General features: G+C 37.7%; 3 protein-coding genes across 6 annotated transcripts; 1 reads left to right on the top strand and 2 right to left on the bottom strand.

Moving 5' to 3' along the window:
* Positions 1–225: 225 nt before the first annotated feature.
* LOC103701984 (protein KINESIN LIGHT CHAIN-RELATED 1-like) lies at positions 226–4997 on the top strand. The gene is made up of 3 exons (XM_008784230.4): positions 226–402; positions 1166–3183; positions 4523–4997. The coding sequence occupies exons 2-3, from the start codon at positions 1205–1207 to the stop codon at positions 4731–4733; spliced, it is 2190 nt and encodes a 729-aa protein (XP_008782452.2). The 5' UTR covers positions 226–402; positions 1166–1204; the 3' UTR covers positions 4734–4997.
* A 1012-nt stretch (positions 4998–6009) lies between these two features.
* On the bottom strand, positions 6010–13927 carry LOC103701985 (L-aspartate oxidase, chloroplastic). 4 transcript variants are annotated; one of them, XM_026802582.2, is made up of 9 exons: positions 13770–13910; positions 12350–12460; positions 12041–12226; positions 11529–11883; positions 8426–8668; positions 8072–8164; positions 7882–7962; positions 7512–7573; positions 6010–7322 (listed from the first exon to the last, which is right to left on the bottom strand). In XM_026802582.2, the coding sequence occupies exons 3-9, from the start codon at positions 12172–12174 to the stop codon at positions 6314–6316; spliced, it is 1977 nt and encodes a 658-aa protein (XP_026658383.1). In that variant the 5' UTR covers positions 12175–12226; positions 12350–12460; positions 13770–13910; the 3' UTR covers positions 6010–6313. The 4 variants fall into 4 exon arrangements, with proteins under 4 accessions (XP_026658383.1, XP_026658382.1, XP_008782453.1 ...); XM_026802581.2 differs by lacking the exon at positions 12350–12460 and having other exon boundaries at positions 13770–13927; XM_008784231.4 differs by lacking the exon at positions 12350–12460 and having other exon boundaries at positions 8108–8164; positions 13770–13927.
* Positions 13928–15956: 2029 nt separating this feature from the next.
* On the bottom strand, positions 15957–20540 carry LOC103701986 (carbonic anhydrase, chloroplastic). Its single transcript, XM_008784234.1, has 8 exons — positions 20329–20540; positions 19865–19943; positions 19514–19562; positions 18417–18533; positions 18241–18294; positions 17204–17289; positions 16812–16917; positions 15957–16243 (listed from the first exon to the last, which is right to left on the bottom strand). Exons 2-8 carry the CDS (start codon positions 19921–19923, stop codon positions 16109–16111), a joined length of 606 nt encoding a protein of 201 aa, XP_008782456.1. The 5' UTR covers positions 19924–19943; positions 20329–20540; the 3' UTR covers positions 15957–16108.
* Positions 20541–21973: the final 1433 nt, after the last annotated feature.

Below are 21973 nucleotides of genomic sequence, written 5' to 3'. Positions count from 1 at the left end.
TTGTCCCCTCTACCAGGGACCCATCCGTCATTTCAGATATCTCCATATCCATTTTGGTAAACCCGCAACCAAACTCATCAAATAGAGGGGCAAATACGTCATTTCGGAATAACGGATCAAATGGTTGGTGGCAGCGGAGCTGCGGAGGAAAGAAAAAAAAAAAAAAACGTCACCTTTGCTTCTCTGAAAAAAATATATTCCGCTACCGGAATCTTGTTATTTTTTATTAGAATGAATAATTAATTTTCCATTGCGTTGGTTGTGAATTCCGATTTTGCTCCCTTACGTTATATTTATATGCAAGAGAGCTCGGAATTCTGCTCTCCGTCGTTTCTCTCTCTTTGGGAATTCTACAGAGAGGGCGAAAATCTCCGAAGCTTCCTCTAATGGCGGGGTTTTAGGGTACGACCTCTTCCTCTCTTTGGATTGTTTTTCCTTTTGTAGTTTTTGGTCCGTTTTTGGATCGTGTGAGCCGATGAATGGGATGATAGGATTGGTGGGTTTGAAATTTGGCGAGTTTTTCTCTTGTTAGAGTGAATCTTTGAGCTTTTTATGGTTTTATTTTTCGGTTTGGTGTGGTGGATGGAACCTACGAGATCCGAGGAGAAGTTGATGAATTCGCCTCTGTGGGTTTGGGTTTGGAATGTAGGGTGGCTAGGTGATCTGGAGAGATTGACGTATTTTTTAGCTCTGTTGCGCTCTTCTAGTTGGTTGTGCTGAGAAAGATTTGATCTTTTTCTGCTTTTTGTTTGCGCATTCATCAAAAGATTAGAGCTTTGTGGATATGGATTGATATTGGAGTGGTGTGATCTGTTCTCGTATAAAAGATCCAACTTTTCTGGACAATTACCTTGTTTAATGTGAATCTTTGTGTTTATCTTAATTAGTTTCTGTCTTCATTGGATTGTGTTTGTTATTGTATTGTCAGTTTCTTTTTTTTTTCGTAAGAATTTGTTATGCGAGCAGAGAATGAGAATTTTGCCCCACGCTTCCTTTTTCCGTTTTTTTTTTTTTTGAAGTGTTGGTGGGGGTTGGGGGTGTGTGCTCGGGTTTAGAATGCAGTTTCATGAATGAACTATTAATTGTTCTGTTTCTCCTCTCACAAAGAATCGAATTTTTGTTATTCTCTGCTTGGCAGTTTACAGATTTTTTTTCCATTTGCTAGGTTTGAATTCTTTAATTGGTTTCTTCAACTTCTACTGCAATGCCTGGAATTCTACTGGATGGAGTTGATGCAAACGAGGCATCCAATGAGTTGAATTCTTCACAAATTAAAGAGAATCTATCTACACCAAAATCTCCTCGTGGTTCTCCAAGCCCTATGAGTGCTCCAAGCGAGGCCCTGGAGCTCCCTGTTGAGAGTTGTGTGGAGCCCTCGATCGAGCAGTTGTATGATAATGTTTGTGAGATGGCAAGCTCCAGCGATGGGTCCTTATCTCGGCAGAGCTTTGGATCTGATGGTGAGGAATCAAGGATCGATTCGGAGCTGCGCCATCTTGTTGGTGGGGAGATGGAAGCTATTAGAGTAATGGAAGAGGAGGAGGATGTAGGTGTCGCTAATGTGGTCACCGGAATGGAAAATGGGTCAGCTGACAGGAAACATGAGAACCCAGTCAAGGCGCAATCTTCCCTTATGTCTTCTGAATCATCGAAAAGATCTAAGAAGCCTTCTCGATCACAAGTGGAGTCAGATGCATCCCTGAAATCCAGTCCGAAGAACAAAGGCTGGTCCCCTGAGAAAGGTGATAAAAGTGTAGCCAAGCCAAGCAGTAGAACTGGCCGCACTAAGAAACTGAAGAATTATTCACCAGGAGAGGCAAAGACACAAAATGGAACTGATAATCCATCTGAAGCAGGGTTGGATAACCCAGATCTCGGGCCTTTCCTTCTTAAACATGCAAGGGATTTGATTGCTTCTGATAACCCACGGAGAGCTCTGAAATATGCCCTTCGAGCAGCAAAATCATTTGAGAAATGTGCTGCTGGGAAGCGCAGTTTGGACTTAGTAATGAGTCTTCATGTTATTGCTGCAATCTACTGCAATTTAGGACGGTTTGTTGAGGCTGTACCTGTGCTTCAGCATTCGATTGAGATACCTGTCCTTGAAGAAGGCCAGGACCATGCCCTTGCCAAATTCTCTGGTTATATGCAATTGGGAGATATTTGTGCCATGTTAGGTCAGCTTGAGAACTCAATACAGTGCTACACAACCGGGTTGCAAATCCAGAAGCAGGTCTTGGGCGATATGGACCCAAGAGTTGGTGAGACTTGTCGCTACATAGCCGAAGCACATGTACAGGCTCTGCAATTTGATGAAGCAGAGAAGTTGTGCCAGATGGCCCTTGACATCCATAGGGAGAATGGCGCACCGGCTTCTCTTGAAGAAACAGCAGACCGGAGGCTCATGGGTCTCATTTGTGATACCAAGGGAGAGCATGAAAATGCTCTCGAGCATCTCGTCTTAGCAAGCATGGCTATGGTGGCCAATGGCCAGGAAACAGATGTAGCTTCGGTGGATTGCAGCATTGGAGACATCTATCTCTCCTTGTGTCGATATGATGAGGCTGTTTTTGCATACCAAAAAGCACTCACTGTCTTCAAATCGGCCAAAGGGGAGAATCATCCAACTGTAGCTTCTGTCTTCGTGCGTCTTGCTGATTTGTACAACAAGACAGGGAAGCTCAGGGAATCGAAGTCATATTGTGAAAATGCCCTTCGAATCTATGGCAAGCCTATTCCAGGGACCTCTGCTGAGGAAATTGCTAGTGGCCTCACTGATGTTTCTGCCATATATGAATCGATGAACGAGCACGAGCAGGCACTGAAGTTACTTCAGAAAGCCTTAAAGATGTATAATAACTCTGCTGGCCAACAAAGCACGATTGCTGGAATTGAAGCACAGATGGGGGTGCTGTATTATATCATTGGGAACTATGGGGAGTCTTATGCTTCCTTTAAGAATGCAATCACCAAGCTTCGGGCATGTGGGGAGAAGAAGTCTGCTTTCTTTGGCATTGCTCTGAACCAGATGGGGCTAGCATGTGTGCAGCGGTATGCAATTAATGAGGCCGCGGGGCTGTTTGAGGAAGCCAGAAGTATTCTTGAACAGGAGTATGGACCATATCATCACGATACACTTGGAGTATGTAGTAATCTTGCAGGAACCTATGACGCGATGGGAAGGTATAAACTCTTTAATGGTTCTGCATTTTGTTTTCCCTGTAATTTTTTCCAAGTTATTACTTTCTGTTGTTTTTTTTTTTTTTTTTTTTGATCTTAGCTTTCACTGCTTGTGTTGGAATCTCGTTTTAATTTAGTTCATCGGCATTTATTTTATGCCTAGTGATGAATGCTATTTCCTATATCAAAACCTCTTGGTCGCATGAACTTGAGTTAGATTTTCTACATTGCCAATAGGCCTTCTATTTTTTATGGTGGACGTCTCTATAGCTGAAAGTTATTTAACTAATAATTTGCCACTAGTTCAGAGGGCTGGCATTAGGTTGGAAGCCAATCGTAAAGATCACTCTTCCTTCTGTAGAGGTGGCCCATCTAGATGGTGTAAGACCTGTTGTTTAAGGTTGGTCGAAGTTGTCAAGACTTGTGAGAGCCGCTTCATACCAGCTTACACTCTTTACAAGCTTTCTTATAGAAGAACATCAAGGCTAGACTGATAGGTTGCTGTTATTCGAACAGCACATGACCCTTTATAATGTTTTATGGGCCACTTGCATTATAGTTCAACTTTTTTTGTGCATGGATACTTGGTTACTTTTCTTTAACATAGCTGGCACTTTATTATGATAGAAATAAAAGATAGATAGATAGAGAGAGAGAGAGAGAGAGAGCAGGTTTTTGGCTTAGTCTAGTTGTCAATCATCTCTTTTTTAGGTATTTATGCAGTTGCTGTAAGTGCCGGCTTTGCATCTGAAACCGTGCTGAAGCTGGACAATCATGTTAGCGTCATGATTTGTTTCCACATCTCATATAGGTGGACCTTCTTATAAGTGTAATCGCCATCAAAATACTATTATCTTTTGTTCTCTTTTGCGTTTTGAATTTGCCTTTTTCGATCCAATAAAGTATGATTGTGATTAGTCTATGGCTTACTTTCTCTTTTGGGTGTGCCTTGTTATTGTTTACTTTGTAAGCTTCCCATTACCAGGAAGCCATGTGGTGTGCAGCTTTATGGAAATGCTTATATACTTATTCTGATCTAGGTTGTGGAATTATAAGATGCTTTGCCACCTAATTCGCATAATAGCCGAGTACAAGAAGTGAACTAGAGCTTTTTAATATAACCTCCATATTAATATAATAATCTTATAGAAGGAATCATTCACTGTACATGGCAAGCCATTATTCCTTTCTCCTTTCTCCTTTCTCCTTTCTCGAGCTGCATAAGCTTGAGGGTCTCCTATTCACCCCTTGTTTTCCGATGCTATTAATATTTCATTACACCAGCTTTGAGATTACTATTACTTCTTTGGTAATTGGTAGTGGTGCTTTCTCTTGGATGCAGGTTGGATGAGGCCATCGAGATCTTGGAATATGTTGTTGGGATTAGGGAGGAGAAGCTGGGGACAGCCAACCCGGATGTTGATGATGAGAAGAGGAGGTTGGCTGAGTTGTTAAAGGAAGCTGGGAGGGTCAGAAACAGGAAAGCCAGGTCACTGGAAACTCTCCTTGACACCAACCAGAATATTAAAAAGGAAGATGCCATTGCAGTATGATTGCCCATTATTGATCCGTGCTGTATTGATTGCTTGCTTGTAGTTGGGGAAGCGTAAACGAGGCCAGAAGGGCTTAATCTCACAAGCTTTTGTTTTAGATTTATTCTTATAGAGATTATGCTGCTGGTTCTCAATTGTTTAGAAATCATGAAATTCCATAGCCGGTTAACATCAATTATGTTAATGCCAAGAGGGATTGTAAGTTGTATATTTGCCAAGTTACAAGTAGAATACTATTTTTCTTTCATGGTAACTTGTATCTAAGACCCAATAAGCAATTTTGGCTACTGCACTATGGCATGAAGACTGCTTTTACCCTATAATAATGCATGAGTTACATGAAGTTACGTTATAAAATTTCAATTCATAACAGAGTCCAAGAATTTAAGAAATAGCATAGTACAGTATACAGCTTGAGTTGGTACCAATTCTAACTAACATGTAACCCAAGCTCAGATCAGTGATGCCCAATCGACAGAAGCTTGCGAGAGGAACAGGATTTAGTTCAGAGTTCTTCTGGAAAGGCTGGAACTCATCAACTATTATACAAGCACTTAATAGATTGGTGATACTTCTCCTGATATCAAAGATCGCCAGTTTTGGAACCTATCTTCTATGTTACATACTAATAACAAGAATTTAAACAACCACAAACTGGCTATAAATTCATTTCAAGGACCAATATATAACAAATAATGACTGTCATTTGTCATTGTCCCTGTCCGCATAAATAAAACAGCGTTTTAAATAATAATTTTTTTGTGCCATGTGTTAAAATGCATTTCTTTTAATGCAGTTAACAATGGTTCAAGCAAAAAAGTCTAATATTTTCTCTTTACCATCTATTGGCCATTATAAGAGCAACTAATGGTCATCATGGCAGGAATTATTTTTATTTCTAAAAAGGACTCTAGATAAAATGGTGCAAATAATGGCTGTTAATGTCATTAGAACAATAAATAATGATAACAGAGGAGTCCATTATTTGGGAATATCAGTATCACTTGAATCTTATTCTTGCCTGATATCAACCTCGATGGATCGCAATTATTCTCGCCTGATATCAGGATCAATTAGTGATGCCTAAATTCTTAAAGATACGCTACCCAACCCCAATATCACCTCGAATAAGAGAGGGATATATATGTGCGTGTGTACATATATACATATACATATAGTATGTATGTATGTGCGTACTTATATTGCATCCAATTTATGCTATCCAGGAGAACGTTTGATACATATACAGTAACCTAGCAGTTTCTGTAAATGCATATACTGAAAAGGTGTAATTGGACTACTTCCATAGAATCAAAGTGTAAAACAAATGGAAATGAAAGAAACCGAAAAAAAAAGTAAGTGCATGATCATGCATGTCTTGAACAAGATATGATGTACAACATCCCAGCAACATTTCTTATAACATGCAAGGTCTTCATGTACCATAGGATGCTCAGGCCTGGATCTTTGAGAATTTAAATTTTGGATAGGATATTATTCTAGTAGAGCTCTAATTCGCCATACTTGCATCAGTATCTCAAACATGAGGTGAAAGAACAGGACCGAAGAACTCCGATATTTCAACAAAGTGGTTGCTTATGCACCTGCTGTGAACTCCATGTCAGCTTAGGTGAAGTTGGAAAGATAATTGTTGGCTTCCTCTTACTCTCCTCCAAGTAAGGGAAGTCCTCTGTAAAATGCAGACCCCTACTTTCTTGTCTCGCAAGGGCACTGCTCACAACCAGTTTTGCGCAGCAGAACAGGTTCCTCATCTCGCACGTTTCAAGTCCAACCATTGTTGGTTTCCACCCCCTACGGAACAAAAACTCCTCCCATTCGAACTCCAAATCCCCAATCTTCCACTCGGCAGTCTTCAACCGGCTCGTAGACCTCACTATCCCAACATATTCCCACATAATGGATTGCAGCTCTGTCCTGGTATCCTTCGTCTTCTGAGTAATCTCCTCCACGACGTCACTGCCAAGGGACGCCGGAAGAATCGGGCATGCCCACATGGTTGAAGCAGGGATGTCAACAGTTGAGCAAGCCATATGGTCTATTGAGGGTTGCACCGCACGGCGGGCAAAGACCAGTGCTTCAAGCAAAGAGTTGCTCGCAAGCCGATTAGCCCCATGCAAACCGGTGCATGCTACCTCGCCAGCTACATATAGACCTTTCACATTTGTCTCTCCTTGCAGACCAGCTCGGACACCACCACACATGTAGTGAGCTGCAGGGACTACAGGTATTGGTGAGCGTGTTATGTCCAGCCCGAATCGGAGACACTCTGCAGCGATGTTGGGGAAGTGTGAGAGAATTTGCTCTCTTGGCTTATGGCTTATGTCCAGTAGCACATACTTCTCTCCACGTTTTTTTAGCTGATCGTCTATACTTCTTGCAACTACATCCCTCGGAGCTAGTTCCGCGCGTTCATCATACAATGGCATGAACCTCTGCATAGACTGGTTATAAAGGATGCCTCCATCTCCTCTGACCGCTTCGGTGATCAGAAATGCATTCTCTCGTCTCTTAGTTGGCTTGATTAGGAGGCCTTCATCAGCTAGTGCTGTCGGGTGGAACTGCACAAATCTTGAGGATAGAAAAGAGAACATGTTAGGATGTCAAGTTTTCATGGATCGATCTGATTAAAGAATAAAACTAGTTTTGTACTTTGCAAGTTTAGAAATGGTGCATCGAGCTATATGTAGTTTGTCCATGTATTTTAGTTATGTAACATGCAAAGAATAGGTACCTACTACTTCAAAGAAAAATACTCACTCCATGTTAGAAATCACAGCCTGAGCACGATGAGCCATTGCAATTCCATCTCCAGTAGCCACCTGTATGTATATTCAAGATTAATTAGAGGAAAGCGGCTCCATCATCACAAACATTTTTCTTTTGATGTTTACATTTAACCAAGCAAAGACACTTGATCCAGTGCAATTGTTGCCTGCTGGACAATAATTTTTTTAACAAGAGTACCAGGTATTGGATTCTTCAAAAACATGTCTTTGAAAACTAGTGATCGACAACAATCACTAGCATGTCTCCAATGTAAACATCGAAAACCAATAGAAAAAAACCTGCAATGGAAACCAGTGGTCAACCAGAGTTTGTACTGTTAACATTACGTAGCTAAACATACCAGCGGATTTGTGGTTGTGGGATAAATATGTCCAGCTCCTCCAGATGCAAGTAGTGTCACCTTTGATATGAAACGAACAACCTGGAAGTTGCGAAAAAACAATATATCCAGAAAAGATATCTTCCATGGTTAAAAAAGCATCCACTGCAGGCAACTGGAATACAACTAAAAGGGAGGAAAAAAAAATCACAAGATCAGAGGCTTTGAACAACATCAAGCAGACAACCTGTTGAGTTTCCGTATTCAGAGCATCCACACCATGGCAATATATTTCATCATCATCCTACAAGATCATTAGGTAAAATTGCTTAGTGATTTCAATATATCATCTAATATGGTTTTCCTCTTCAACACCCACTAAATTAATTTATCAGTAACATATGCTTCTCTCATGTTGCCTTGCTTGATGTTTTTGGCCAAGAAAATTATACTTCCACTTCCTCGTTTATGAAGAATAATGCAATCAAATATTTGCATACAATAAACAAAAGCACCAAGAAAAAAAAATTTAATTATGCGAAAAAGAAGTAATGGTAAAAATAACCTGAGAAGTCAGTAAGTCTACGACAAAGTGGTGCCCGAACAAAATAATGTTAGGATCATCATCAATAGCCTTTAGTAATGCCCTCTCGATCTCTCTGCCAGTCATATCAGCAGCATGAACAATTCTATTATGAGAATGCCCTCCTTCCCTTGCAAGATGTAATTTTCCATCTTCTCCATGATCAAATGACGCACCAAATGCAATTAGTTCTTTAACTCGATCTGGACCTTCTGTGCACACTACCTGCAGGGGACAGTTGAAAAAAGTACGAATAAGCTTGTATGCAGCGCACAGATAACTAAATCCATCTGAAGGCACCATAAAAGATAACAATGCAATCAAATATCAAACTGTAAGATTGAAGGAATATTATATGCATATTTACATTGATAAAGCTGTAGAGCTCAAACTCTACAGGAAAATATTGAAAGCACCTGTGTAATTGTTTTGCAGGCAGGACATTCTAAAACCAAGTAAAAGTGCTCATGAAAAACATTAGTCTATTGTCCCCCCTAATGTGCCAAGCAGGTACATATCTAAACCTGTAAGGATGTCTATTGCCAAGCCATATTCTCGAAGAACTTTTATAGTTCTTGCATCTCAAGGCATAGTATAAAACCGACACAGAGAAAAGCATAGCATAAGCCTTACACGAAAAAAAAAAAAACAAAGGGCACGTGTGCCCTCTGCAAAAGAACTCATATAAAGTAGCAAAGAATTCCTCCTTTTTTTAATCCAATTCACAGTCCTTTTGCACCAGCACACTCCAAGAGTTACTACTTTGAGCTGTTATTTGAATGAACATCCCTTCTTATATTTGTTTCCGCGTGTGCACACACATGCACAAAAACACACATAAGCAAATGGAAAAAAGGCTGCCACCTGCAAATCAGTTCGCACAAAACCTAAGCCTATGTTCTTCACAGAAAATTAATCTCAGAAATTCTGGCATTTTATAAAAGGTCTTGACTGGATTGCAAGAACCACCCTGCAGCTCATACTTTATAGAGAATAGGGATCACGCACGCACGCATGCATGCACATGCACATGGACATAAGGAAATGAAAAAAAGGCTGCCATCTGCAAATTAATTCGTACAAAACCTAAGGCTACATTGCAGAAAAATAGTCTTGGGTATGTTATAAATAGTCTTGACTAGATTGAAAGAACCACCCTGCAATTCATACTTAATACCCACTAGGGATCCCTCTCTCTCACACACAAGCAAATGAAAACAAATGCACACATAAGCAAAAGAAAAAAAGCTGCCATCTGCGAATCAGCTCGTGCCAAACCTAAGCCTACCTTCTTGGCAGAAAATCAATCTTGGAAAATCTGGCATGTTATAAATAGTCTTGACCAGATATCGAGAACCGTCCCACAACACATACTTCATACCCACAAGGGATCTGAAAACACAGACACAAATAAGCAAATGGAAAAAAGTCTTTCATCTGCAAATCGGTCAATGCCAAGCCTAAGTGTGTGTGTGCATGCACACTTGCATACACACAAGCAAATGAAGTAAGACTGATATATAGATCAGTTCATGCCAAACCTAAGCCTAAATCTTGGCAGAAAAAAAAATGATCTTGGAAATTCTGGCACATCATAAATAGTGTTCTCGAAATTTCAAGAACCAACCCCATGTTTCATACTTCATACCGACAAGAGATCCCCAACCCTTAGAAGGTTCTCTAATGGCCATTCAGGATCTGCTAATTTGCTCACAAATTAGAAGGGTTTGTTACGATGAATTTCTAGTAAGGGAATCATCAGACATTTGGGCAAATAAATGCAGCAAATGATGTTCAATTGTTTTATGTAAGTAGTTGATTACAGAATGCTTGATTCAGTAATTAATGCTAGTTCCCATTCCAATATAGGCTGGTATAAGAACATACAAAATTAGAGAGAGATGCACTCAACAGATAATTTGGAAAGGTGAAATGATTTTTGCAGCGGAAAGGTGAACTGATTTTTGCAGAAGTTGACATGAAATTCCCTTCTTTTTGACTAGCAAAAGTTTTGACTTGTTGTCATAAGAAATGTTTTGACTTGTTGTCATAGGAAATGGTGCACATGTTGGCTAGAGCAAAGCTGATAAGAAAATGCCCACGTAACCCAACTGCAGTGAGATAAGCAAGGCTAGCTAGGACATATGCCAAATGGGCGATACTCTCTAACATGATATAATTTAGGTGAAAAATGGAAAGTGTTTATGGGAAGGGTGAAAGCGAGGGTTTCCTCTAAGGTCTTTAAATGATGAGATATCGGTCATCTCGTTGAGTGACTTGAGACCAAGATGAACTGAGATCTCGGATAGTCTTGGCCAAGGTTGGTAAGTAGGAACAAATGGAAATGTCCGATGATTACCAAGATCTTGGCAGATAGTTTTGGGCCAAGATAACGAAATCTCATCCAATGCAGTAAATTCAGGTTAGCAAAAATAAGCGTTAATTACAGAATTAATTAATTAAATCATCTACATTAGGCAGCAAAAAGGTGATTGAAATATATCAGCTGATATTGATATTGTATCAGCTGATATATCGGGAATCGTGATACACCGTCTTGTATCAGCCAAGATAATATAGGCTGAGATCCGCTATATCATATCGGTGGGAGTCCTCTACCTATACAAACTGAGATTCTGCATCAAACAAATCATAAGCAGCTATCTAAATGGTTGACTGAAGTGATAAGGTCATAGAAGGAAAGAAACGTGAAACTATCAAAAGTTGGATAATTATCAAGATTTTCTTAGTCATGCATTTTTCCCTCTGGCTTTCGCATCCTTTATTGGAATGGCATGGCAGTTCTCCCTTCAAAGTTTAATATGCAGTTTTATTAATTATGTTACCAAAGAAATAATCACAAGTAACAAACCTTATCTCAATTTTAGGACCCTGTTTCAAAATCTACACCTAAGAAAGCAACAACATAAGCTACCCCAAATCATGAAAATAATTTTCATCAAAAACTCGTAGAAATTAAAACAGCAACAACTGAAAGGAAGAATGGTAGACCACTGGAGAAATGTCTTTAAGATGGAAGATACGAAAGAAAGATTACTTAACCAAACAGAATACTAGAACTTACCCTAACTGTCTCCTCATCGCATAAATAAGCCCCTGCAACAATCGTGTCTTGCATGTGACTCTCTACAGAATCTGAAGGGCATAAAACAGCACTAACACCACCTTGTGCATAGTTTGTGTTGCTCTCATGAGGTTCAGCCTTAGTAATTACAGCAACCGATCCATGTTTTGAAACTTCTAGAGCATACCTTAGACCAGCAACACCACTGCCAACAACTACAAAGTCAAAATACTTCGTAGAACTATCCTGCAAGCATGCGACGGTAGCAGCTCTAATGGAAGCATTTCTGTGACTGAAAGGGGTTCGGAGAAGACCGCTTCCCTTGGAACTTAAGAACCTGGATGCGGTACATAACCTGGTGCAGAGAAGCAGCATATGTATTACATGCATGCATGCACATCTTGTGACTTAAATAAAGCTGTAAGAAACCCGGTCCAACAAATAAGATATTCTTTGGCCTCCACAAGACATGAAAAACTGAGGAATGAGTGCTGTAAAATATATGTGCACACCTTGTATAATCTATCTGCATGCACGTCTTGAAAACCAAACCAGATACCCCAGATGTTTGCTGGTGACTTTTTGTGCTATATAGCTTTGCTCTGGATGGTAAGTTGACACTCCCATATGATAGACAGGTTGACATTGTAGTATTTCTTTACAAACAAGAGTTAAACAAGGGACAATGAAGTAAATTCCTGCAAGATGGGTCCGTAAAACATCTGTGATTATGTAACTCCATGTAAGAACTACTGAATGGTTTCACTAAACAAATTGATGGGTTTAGGTACAATGCAAATTGAATTTATGACAAGAGGTACCTAGAAATATAATGATCCTTCTAAGATGTGATACGTGCCTGAGCGGACAACAAAAGCTTCCTTTTCTTCTTTTTTATGTTCAATTTTGCACCCAAAGCATAGAAACTTTCCCTGCCCCCAGGAATAAATCATTTAACTTATTCTTCAGATTTTCTAAATTATTATCAATCTAGAAGAGTAAAAATGCAAAAGGCAAGGCAAAATGTGATTTCTATGCATAATTTGTGTATATTCAGGATCTGGGTGACTAAACCTACTACCATGCTCAAAATATAAAATCCCAAGTTTGGCATATGGCATATAAGCCGAGATAAAATGATTTACAATAAGCAAATCAATGTTAAAACAGGCACCTTCTCTTTTTCCTTCAATCAACGAGATGACAAATTACAGGTAAACTTAATGCACCCCACAAATCAATATCAATTGAAAGCAACTGTTTGCGAAATAAAGAACCAAGATAACTCAACAAACTGCTTAGGAAAGGAAGAAATAATAGTTTCAAGGGAAATACTTCTGGCTACCAGCATAAATCCAATAGAAAAAAACATGATCTTCCTCATCAAAAACAATCAATCCATTCGCAACCACGAAAAATAAAAGAAAATAAAACAAAAAAAGAAAAAAAAAACTGTTTGTAAAACAATGATAGATAAGAAAATAAAAGGGCAAGCGTTAGATATCCAACTCAAGTAAAAAAGCAAAGGCTTGGCTTTCCATCCTAAATCAAGTAGAAAAAAAAGACCCCTTAGACATAATGATCGATCTGGAAGCAAGCACAAAATGAAAAAAGAAAAAAGAAAACAACTGGTTGCAAAAGAAGCAAAGAGATGACTCAGCAAACCCAAAGAGCACCTCCTTCCAACCCAATTCTAATAGAAAATTTTGACCTTTACAATATTAAATGATCAATCTGGCCATAAACACAAATAAAAGAAAAAGAAGGAAAAGAGAACTACTGCTCGAAGAGGAAGCATAGAGATGACCCGGCTAACTGATAAAGAAACAAAAGAACTAAGAATTTTTCTTGGAAAAAGAAATTATAAGCATTAAAGCACCAGGAAGAAAAAAGGTACCTCCTTTCTAACCCAGATCTAATAGAAATATTGGATCTTTAGGATATAAAATGATCAATCCGCTCACAAACACAAACGAACAAAAGAAACAGCTGTTTGCAAAACAAGGACAAATTGGCAAAGAACGGAAAGAAGAAGTGTTAAAAACTTCGCCGAAAAAGCTAGAAATACCTCCTTTCCAACCAAACCCGATGGAAAATCTAGACCTATACGTCGTAAAATGATCCATCCCGATTGAAACACAAAAACGAAAAGAACCCTATTGCAACCCAAGTCCAATAGGAAAACAAAAATCGACCGTTAGCACGGAAAAATATCAATTCGTGCGCAAAAAAAAATCTCACCTTTCTAACTTTTTTCCTCTGCTTCGGTCCTCAACCTTCTCGAGGAGGAATCAAAGAAGACGGGAGCAAAGAAGAAACCAAGAAACTGCGAAGAAGGTCCCGTTCTCCTACGCGACGGAAGAAATTTATACATACAAAAAAAAAATTGCTCGAGAATTCCGAGCCGCCACATCTTGTACAAGATTCGTCCAATCGACGCCCTCGCGCCGTCCATTTTATTTTAGGTCCCTCTCTATTTTTCTTTTTGGAAACTGATGTTATGGCGCCCAACCACGATCACCAAATTGTGCGCCACATCGTACCAGAGCATTGATTCAAGTCAATGTGGTGAACGAAGAAGTAAGAAGATGCTTACTGATTAAATTTTTTTTAAAAAATAAAAAAAATATATTTTTGTAGAAATATAATTTTTATATTTTATAAAAAAATTTATAAAAAATATGAAAAAAAATACTTTTCCGGAAATGTAAATATTTTTATTTTTTTAAAAAAAGCTCTTCAGTTACGAGCGAGCAAAAGGCCTAATTTTTATTAAGAGTATAATAGAAATTAAATATAACTTTTGCAGAAAAGTAGATGATCAACCAAACATAATCATTCTAAAAATCTATCATTTTCTATGATCAATCAAACATACCAAAAGTACTTTCTCAAGCATCCTCTTCCGAAAAATCTGCTTTCTATTAATTATATTTCTTAAAAAAAAATGATTTCCAGAACCAAACGAGCCTAGAAAGAAATTCAGTAAAGTTTATTGGATGGCTAACATCCAAAGGCTTTTGAGAAAGTGTTTGTCTACCAAATTATGCATATATATATATATATATATATATATATATATATATATATATATATATATATATATATATATATATATATATAGAAAGACGAATAGGACTGTGGATTGAATTAACTTATTTACTACTCACCACTTTAATGAAATTGTTTGAACCCACAATGTATCTATTCTTCTATTTCTATGATATATTTTTTTTTCTGAATTTTCATCGCAGTGCTCACATGAGATTAGTATAAGCCATGGAGGTTAAAAAAAAAAAAAATCATCAGGCCTCAGCGTTTGGGTACGTTTTGGGTATCACGGCGGGGATACCACAATCCAGTTGTTATTATTTTCATTATTTTGCGTGGACTGTCCCTGTCTCCTTGGTCCGCGGTCCGCAGGAGCGGGGGGAACCTAAAGGCAAGGCGAGGCCTGGCCCGCCAGGGTTCGATGTTAGAGTTCTCAAGTGGGAGTCGGATTTGTGGTCAAGTAGTTGTGCTTTTTGGAAGAAGCGTGGGACATCGTTGGCCGGTCAAAATAGAAAAAAAGGGTGTGATTTGGGGTAGGCGGTCGTTGCTGCTTCAGGAAAATTTTGGACCACATGCATAGGAAAATTTTCGATTGTAGCAGCTTCCGGATTCCTTCTCGTCCATGTTCCATGTCCTCATAGTTATGGTAGTCCTGACTTGTGTTACATTTATCTGGATTGATATGCTTGAGTTAGAAGACTTGATTCTAAATCTTTTATTATAGTAATAATATTTTATGAGCTATTATAAAGTTTTTGAATTATATCATCATCATCATTATTATAAATAGTAGTAATAATAATAATAATATTAATATTAATAATGGTGGTACTGATACTATTATTATCATTATCATTATTGTTGCTGTTTTTGAGTGGTTCTATTTTTCTAACCCTTCTACAACAGAAATAGAACCCTGACCACTTAATCTGAGCTAAAGTTTGGTGATTAGTGTTTGAATTATTCATGATTATTCTTTATCCATATCATTTTTACAGTGGTCGGCCAGTTATTGAATATATCAATGCCATTAAGAAAACCTTGAATTTTACACTTTGTTGGCAAACTATTTGTTACTTTGTCCAAAAAAAAATCATTCGTAAATTAGTAGTTCATCTCTTTTGTTGCATATAAACAACTTTTTTTATTGTTACTATTGGTCGTCTTTGGCCATGTGATTTTTACAATGGTCGAGCAGTGATTGAATATATCAATTCCATTAAGAAAACCATGAAAATATCAATCTTCCTCCCGGTTGGAGATTTGATTTCTTTCATAGAACCAATTGGTTTCAGTCACCTCTTTGTGTGGAACAAAGGGAGAGGGTTTGGTCCAAGACCACTGGAGAAGGAAAAATTTCTCATCATACAGAAAAACTAAAGAAAAATCAAGCAATGCATTTTCATCCAAAGGTCCAAAACAGCTTTGGGCATGCCGGTACCAATTAATGGACCAGCAAGGACAAAAGATCTCAAATTTATTATGAAAAAACTGAGAACTCAGTGATCAAGAGAGGATCAGGCCGAGGTTTACACCTCCCAGGCCTCAAAATTGCCACTAACAAAATCATAGTAACCTCCATATAAAGAAAGAGTCTTCTTCTCCAATGCTTCTTCGACGAAGGGGTATGTCTTTAAATTATCCAGAGATACATTCACTGCTTCCTGCATACATATATATAACAGAAAAAAGGAAAAAAATAAAACCATTAAAATTTTAGTAAAACTAGAAAAAAAAATCATACATTTTCAAATGAGCCTAATCGGCATGTAGTATCAAGAGTCACCTTTTACTGCATGGTTATCAGAAATAATAATAATAATAATAAGCTTTAATGCATCTATACAGGGTTGGCTTGGTGAAAGTAATAATTGCTCACTAATTCCTATAGGACTACAAGCAAGCTAGAAATCTATGTGCATTATAGTTGTGGAGGTAAGACCCGATGCATGTTCATGTGTCATTACTTGTATGTATCGACATTATTAAAACCATGATATATCGTACCATACCAAATTGAACGATACCAAGCATACCGTACCATACCGGTTCGGTACCGATACCGATATCGATGACGTACCGATATTCGGTATGTCAAAAAAACTGCATACCGTGTCGACACTATACTAGTGTGACACCAATATGAGGTCCGGTACCGAGATGGCGAATCTTAATTAAAACCATTAAAAGCTAAAACAAAAATGTAGTAGCAAAGAAGGAACTAGGCGACACCTTTTCACATTTGGTGCATTGTTCCGGGAAGGCCAATTTAGAACAACTGCTCTTCACCTTCTCTCTTGCAGGCATACATATCTTCACCCAGTCCTCTATGAAGTCGCTGCAAGCATCAAGTAAATAAACAAAAATTATCAGCAGAACCGCATTTGTCCGATTAAAAACTGCAGGTAAAAAATAATTACTAGCCTGCTATATATCCAGTGCAGACGGTTTTTAACGTGAGTCCACATGCATGCATGCATCGTATTTTCATAAGAAGTTAGAATTCCAGTATCCCCAAACTTTAGGAGGTGGTGCAAGTAGGAGATGAGAATGATGCCTCTCTATTCCCACCTTCGATTCTATTCCATGGAATGCAGGAGAAGAATAAAGGAAAAAGTACATACGAGCTGGTGGAGCCATCATCCTTGATCGACATGAGCCCTTTGATGCCTCCGCAGCGGCTGTGACCGATCACCACGATGTTCTCCACCTGTCCGATAATTTGTGTGCCATGAATGATAGAGTCTAAATGTTGGTAGGATAAGAGGAGGCCGTATTAGGATAATGGCTATGATTAAACTAAAGAGGAATTACGACTCTCAAAATTGGTGGCTTTAGTAGAGCAATGTTGTCCCCATGTACTTTCTTAAAAATGGAATATTCTGATTGGAGAATTAAACGACTTTCTTATTTAATTCCTATCCCTTTCTTGATAGGATACTACCAATGTTTGTCACTTGGATGCTTTTGGCTACCTAATGGCCCAATTCAAAACATAGGTAATGATATCATGGTTTTTACTAGCTATATGAACAATAGGCTATCTTCTGAAGAAACATAGATTAATTAGGTATCGTAGGCAACTTAATTAATTCTTTGCAAACTTACTATAACTTCAGAACAAAAAAAAAAAAGCTGATCAAAATTCATTGTTGAGGCCGGCTATCCGATATACAAGAATTTCTTTTTAGGAATCGAGAGTTCATAATTAATATTTATCTGGTTTTAGCAATTTTTTAATTTTTTGATTGAATAGATCGTGAATTTAATTTACTAGAGTTTTAAATCATTAAAAAAAATTCTTACAGCAACTTACCAAACAAAGGCTAAAAAAATCGAACAATTTGGCAAAAAAAAAAAAAGCTCAAATAAAAAAATAGAATTATGATAGATACATATTAAGCTAAAAATATTAAGTATGTTAAAATTTCGTTCTTGTAAATTAGATAATTTTATTTTGATTGAAATTTTTGTATAAAAATATCTTTTTCTTCTAACTATCTCAGATAAAAAATCCTTCCTTGAATTCTCATTTATATAATATACAAACCCACATATATATAAACTTTGGCCTCAGCATGTAGTATATAGTTATTTTGAGAGCTTTCATGGTGGTGGGAGAGAATTATTGGTGGAGGCGCAGAGTTTGTTGACTTCTGACCTTGAGATGGTGGACTGCATATTCTATGGCGGAGCCGACGCCAGCGTACTTGGTCTGCGAGCACGAACAGCATCGGTCAAAAACAAGGGATTAGTTTGGCATGCGGGCCCTTGATCATCTTCATCAGAGGAATGAAGGGTCGTGATTGGGCGCATGGGATGATGCTGTATATATACCTTGTCGTAGGGTGGGACCATGTTGGCGATGTTGCGGACCGTGAAGGCCTCACCTGGCTGGAAATCGAACACCACCGACGGGCACACGCGCGAGTCCGCACATGCGAACACCATGAACTGTATTCATTGACCCAACAAACCAGCCCAAGCTCCCATGTCAGTGAGGTCATGGGAAAAATATTAAAAATCATGTCCCGGTCTCAGTAATTTATTATTCTTTTTTTTTTTTTGTCAAGATCTTAGCTATTATTTGTTCTTTTCGGTGGAGCATTTCACACAATATTCGTTCTTCTATTTTTTAAATAAAAATTAAAAGTTTTAGATTTACTTAAAAAATAAAAATATGTTATGTCTAAATTCTAATTAATATGGAAATGGCAGCAACAGAAATAATAATAGTGGCAGTTGTTTTTGCCGCTCAATATCCACAACAGTATATTGAAGGTAAATAATAGTAATGATGAATAAGCGCATGGAGGAGGAATCGGTTTTTGATCAAAAATCATCTTATTTTTAAGAAAATTAATAGCAAATTATTTATAAAATATAAAATATTTTTAAAAATAAAAATAGTATCGCATATATTTTATATTTATTTTCGATTTTCTAAGAGAAAAGGGCAAAAATACAATGCTTGCTTATTTGTTTTATGTCACAATAGTAATTATGTAGTGAAAAACTGCATCTTCGACCATTGAACCAAAAAAAAAAAATCAAGCTTTTATATTAAATTAAGAAATATTAAAAAAATGCTACATCTTTATACCAACAAATTCCATGTACAAGTAATGAAGCCAATATTTTTGCTTCACAATTGATCGCTCATCCAATTTAGATCATGTCTATAATGTTAAGTATAAAAAGATATCGCTAGCATCACCATCAAACATATTAATATTTCTAAAAGTATAATATTTTGAAAATAATAAACTACCAAGGTATATGTTATTCAAGACTATGCATTATTTTCACACTAACAAATAGTGATCATTGATTTGTTTAAAAATAAAAATTTATGTAGAAAAGTAATTGATCAAAAAAAAAAAAAGGTGACTGCGAAACCTTTAGTTCTTCCATGGAATGAACCCCGAGATTACCTTGGGGCTCTGGCCCTCGGCGAGCGTGCGGAAGACATCAGGCTTCTTCCTGCACGGCACAGATGTAATTTCGTTCAACAAATCGGGACTCTTTGGTCTTGACAAAATAAAATATCATTCAACAACCAAGAAAATAAATAGTTGCCGTTCCATCCGAGCTGACCAATAAAAGCACATAATGACCAAAATGCCCTTATCAGATTATATCTTTCTTGGATTTTGCCCGATCGAAATATATTAAAAATAGCGGCTTAGATATGAAAACTAAAAATGATATAGTTTCATAGGTTATAAAATTTATAAAATAAAAATGCCATTTTTTGTCATTTGAAAAACAAATTATTCACTCACTCGTAGGTTTCCTTCTTGAAGTGCTCGAACCCGGATTGCAGCCTCTTGATGGGATCCATCTCCTCCACCTCTTCAGATTCTGAAGAAAACCAGATAAATAAATAAATAACAAGATTTGCTCCCCTCAAAAAAATAAAAAAAAGAAAGCTACTTTCTCCTATTCAACAATGGAAACTAGATCAGAATACTGTTTATGCACGAAACAATTCAAGAGAAAATACGAAATAAAAATAAGTCAATCTAATCAACTTAACGATAACAACTCACAAAGCCAAGAATTTTTCATTGGTTATCCATAAACATTAAAAAAAAGGGAAAAAAAAAAGCTGACACAGTACGAATAGGCTGAGATGGAAAACAGAAACAGATTAAGACCGGAATTCAGATCAAAGAGCATAAATTTTTTAGATACAAAAATCTAAGTAACTAAGAAATAACATGGAGGGCTTCAAGTGTCCACAGACCTCTCTATGATGCAATCCTCTTCTTCTTCTATTCTGCCTTCTTCTTCCTCTTCTCCCTTCTTCTCTGAAACCAGAAGAGGCTGCGGGCTCTCATCTTATAGCGACCCCGTTCGGATGTGCCGCCGGAGCAGGATTAGTTGGGGAGCCCGCGGGTCTGAAGGAGGGGACTCCCCGTTTGTGGTTTAAAACTCGGCGACCGGAGCGATTTTAGCCGTTAAACTAGGGCTCAGATTTCCGTAATCCCCGCCCTCTTAAGAGTTAAATACGACCTGGCGGGCCCTACGCACGTGTGGCAAATGGCAGGTAATGAAGGCGGTGAATCCCAGCGTATCGGCGCGCGTGTGAACACTTGACGTGTTTGCATGAAAACAGGCCAAGGCCTATCTTCTAGGCTTCATTTTGGTATGCGTGAAGATTTAGAATATGCTGTTTAATCCATGAGTAATACCACTCCGGTTGGGGTGTAAAAGGAGTTAAAGGCCTGGATGTGGTTAAACTCAGTTGAAATTAAACTCATTAAGCTTGAAATGCTTGTTCGAGCTTAGTTTGTTTACTGCTATTTCAAGCTCAATTCAGGCTTAATTTTGAACCTAGTCGGACACAATCTAAACATGCAGCATGTAAATTCTTAATCAAAATAGAGCTTAATTCAGCTTGACTTCAGACATAGCTAATCTGAAGAACATTTGATTAATTCATACATTAAACCAATTACATTTTGTCTTGATATAAGGTAGATTAGAGGAAAAAAATACTACAAATGATATTTTGACTCTATAGAAAACCAAGCCTTATTTAGACAAGATTGAATGAGTTAGGCGTTTTTCTTTTCTTTTTTCTTTTTGGCTTGGCTTGACATTATTTTTGAACTTGAATTGATAATTCAAGCTCGATTCATTTAGTTTCAAATCGAGCTTATCCATGATGAAGCTTAGGCCAAGTTACAGCTATTTCATTTATTTTGCCATATCTCTCGTAAAATGCACATAAACACTTCTCCATCTAGGTGGCAAGAGAAGATTAGTACAAGCTACAGATTTGCTGCCAAATACAATGGGTCGACTGATTGTGAAGTTGCCAAGTAATTATGAGCATGATAAATTCTCCTAGGCAATTTATCAATGACCTAAAGTATTTTCCTTAGTCCATTGCAACTTTGCAAGGCATTGAGTTGTCGGGAGATATACGGTAAGAGTAGGTGGTTACACCGATTTCTATCATATCTATTTTATAATCAAGTCGCATGAATGGTCACAATGGACCCTAGAATTTTTTAATAGTTAAAATGTGCACTGGTGCATGTGATTACCCAACAATTTTCTTAATACTTAAAATGTGTGCTTGTCTATCTCTATTCCGTGTTATGTTACTAATTACGAGGTGATGATCAAACTACAAGAGGACTAGGTTTCATTTTCAAATTGGTAGTAGCGTGAGTCCTGGAAATCACATGTCTCTCACACATGCTTGCTTTTTTGAAAATAACCTAAGGATCCTCTCAAGTTTAGAGATGGAACTTGAAGATTAGGATTCATGTTGTACATGATACAATACCTCTGCGATACACGAGCTCGATGCATCACGGGCTGTCCCACAATACATAGTTTGTCATGATTGCATATCATCTTTAAATTTGTGAGGATTC

Source organism: Phoenix dactylifera, chromosome 6 (genome assembly GCF_009389715.1).
Source record: "Phoenix dactylifera cultivar Barhee BC4 chromosome 6, palm_55x_up_171113_PBpolish2nd_filt_p, whole genome shotgun sequence".
NCBI classification, from domain to species: domain Eukaryota; kingdom Viridiplantae; phylum Streptophyta; class Magnoliopsida; order Arecales; family Arecaceae; genus Phoenix; species Phoenix dactylifera.
Note: the sequence above shows the minus strand (reverse complement) of the source record. Positions and strands in the feature narration are given on the sequence as shown.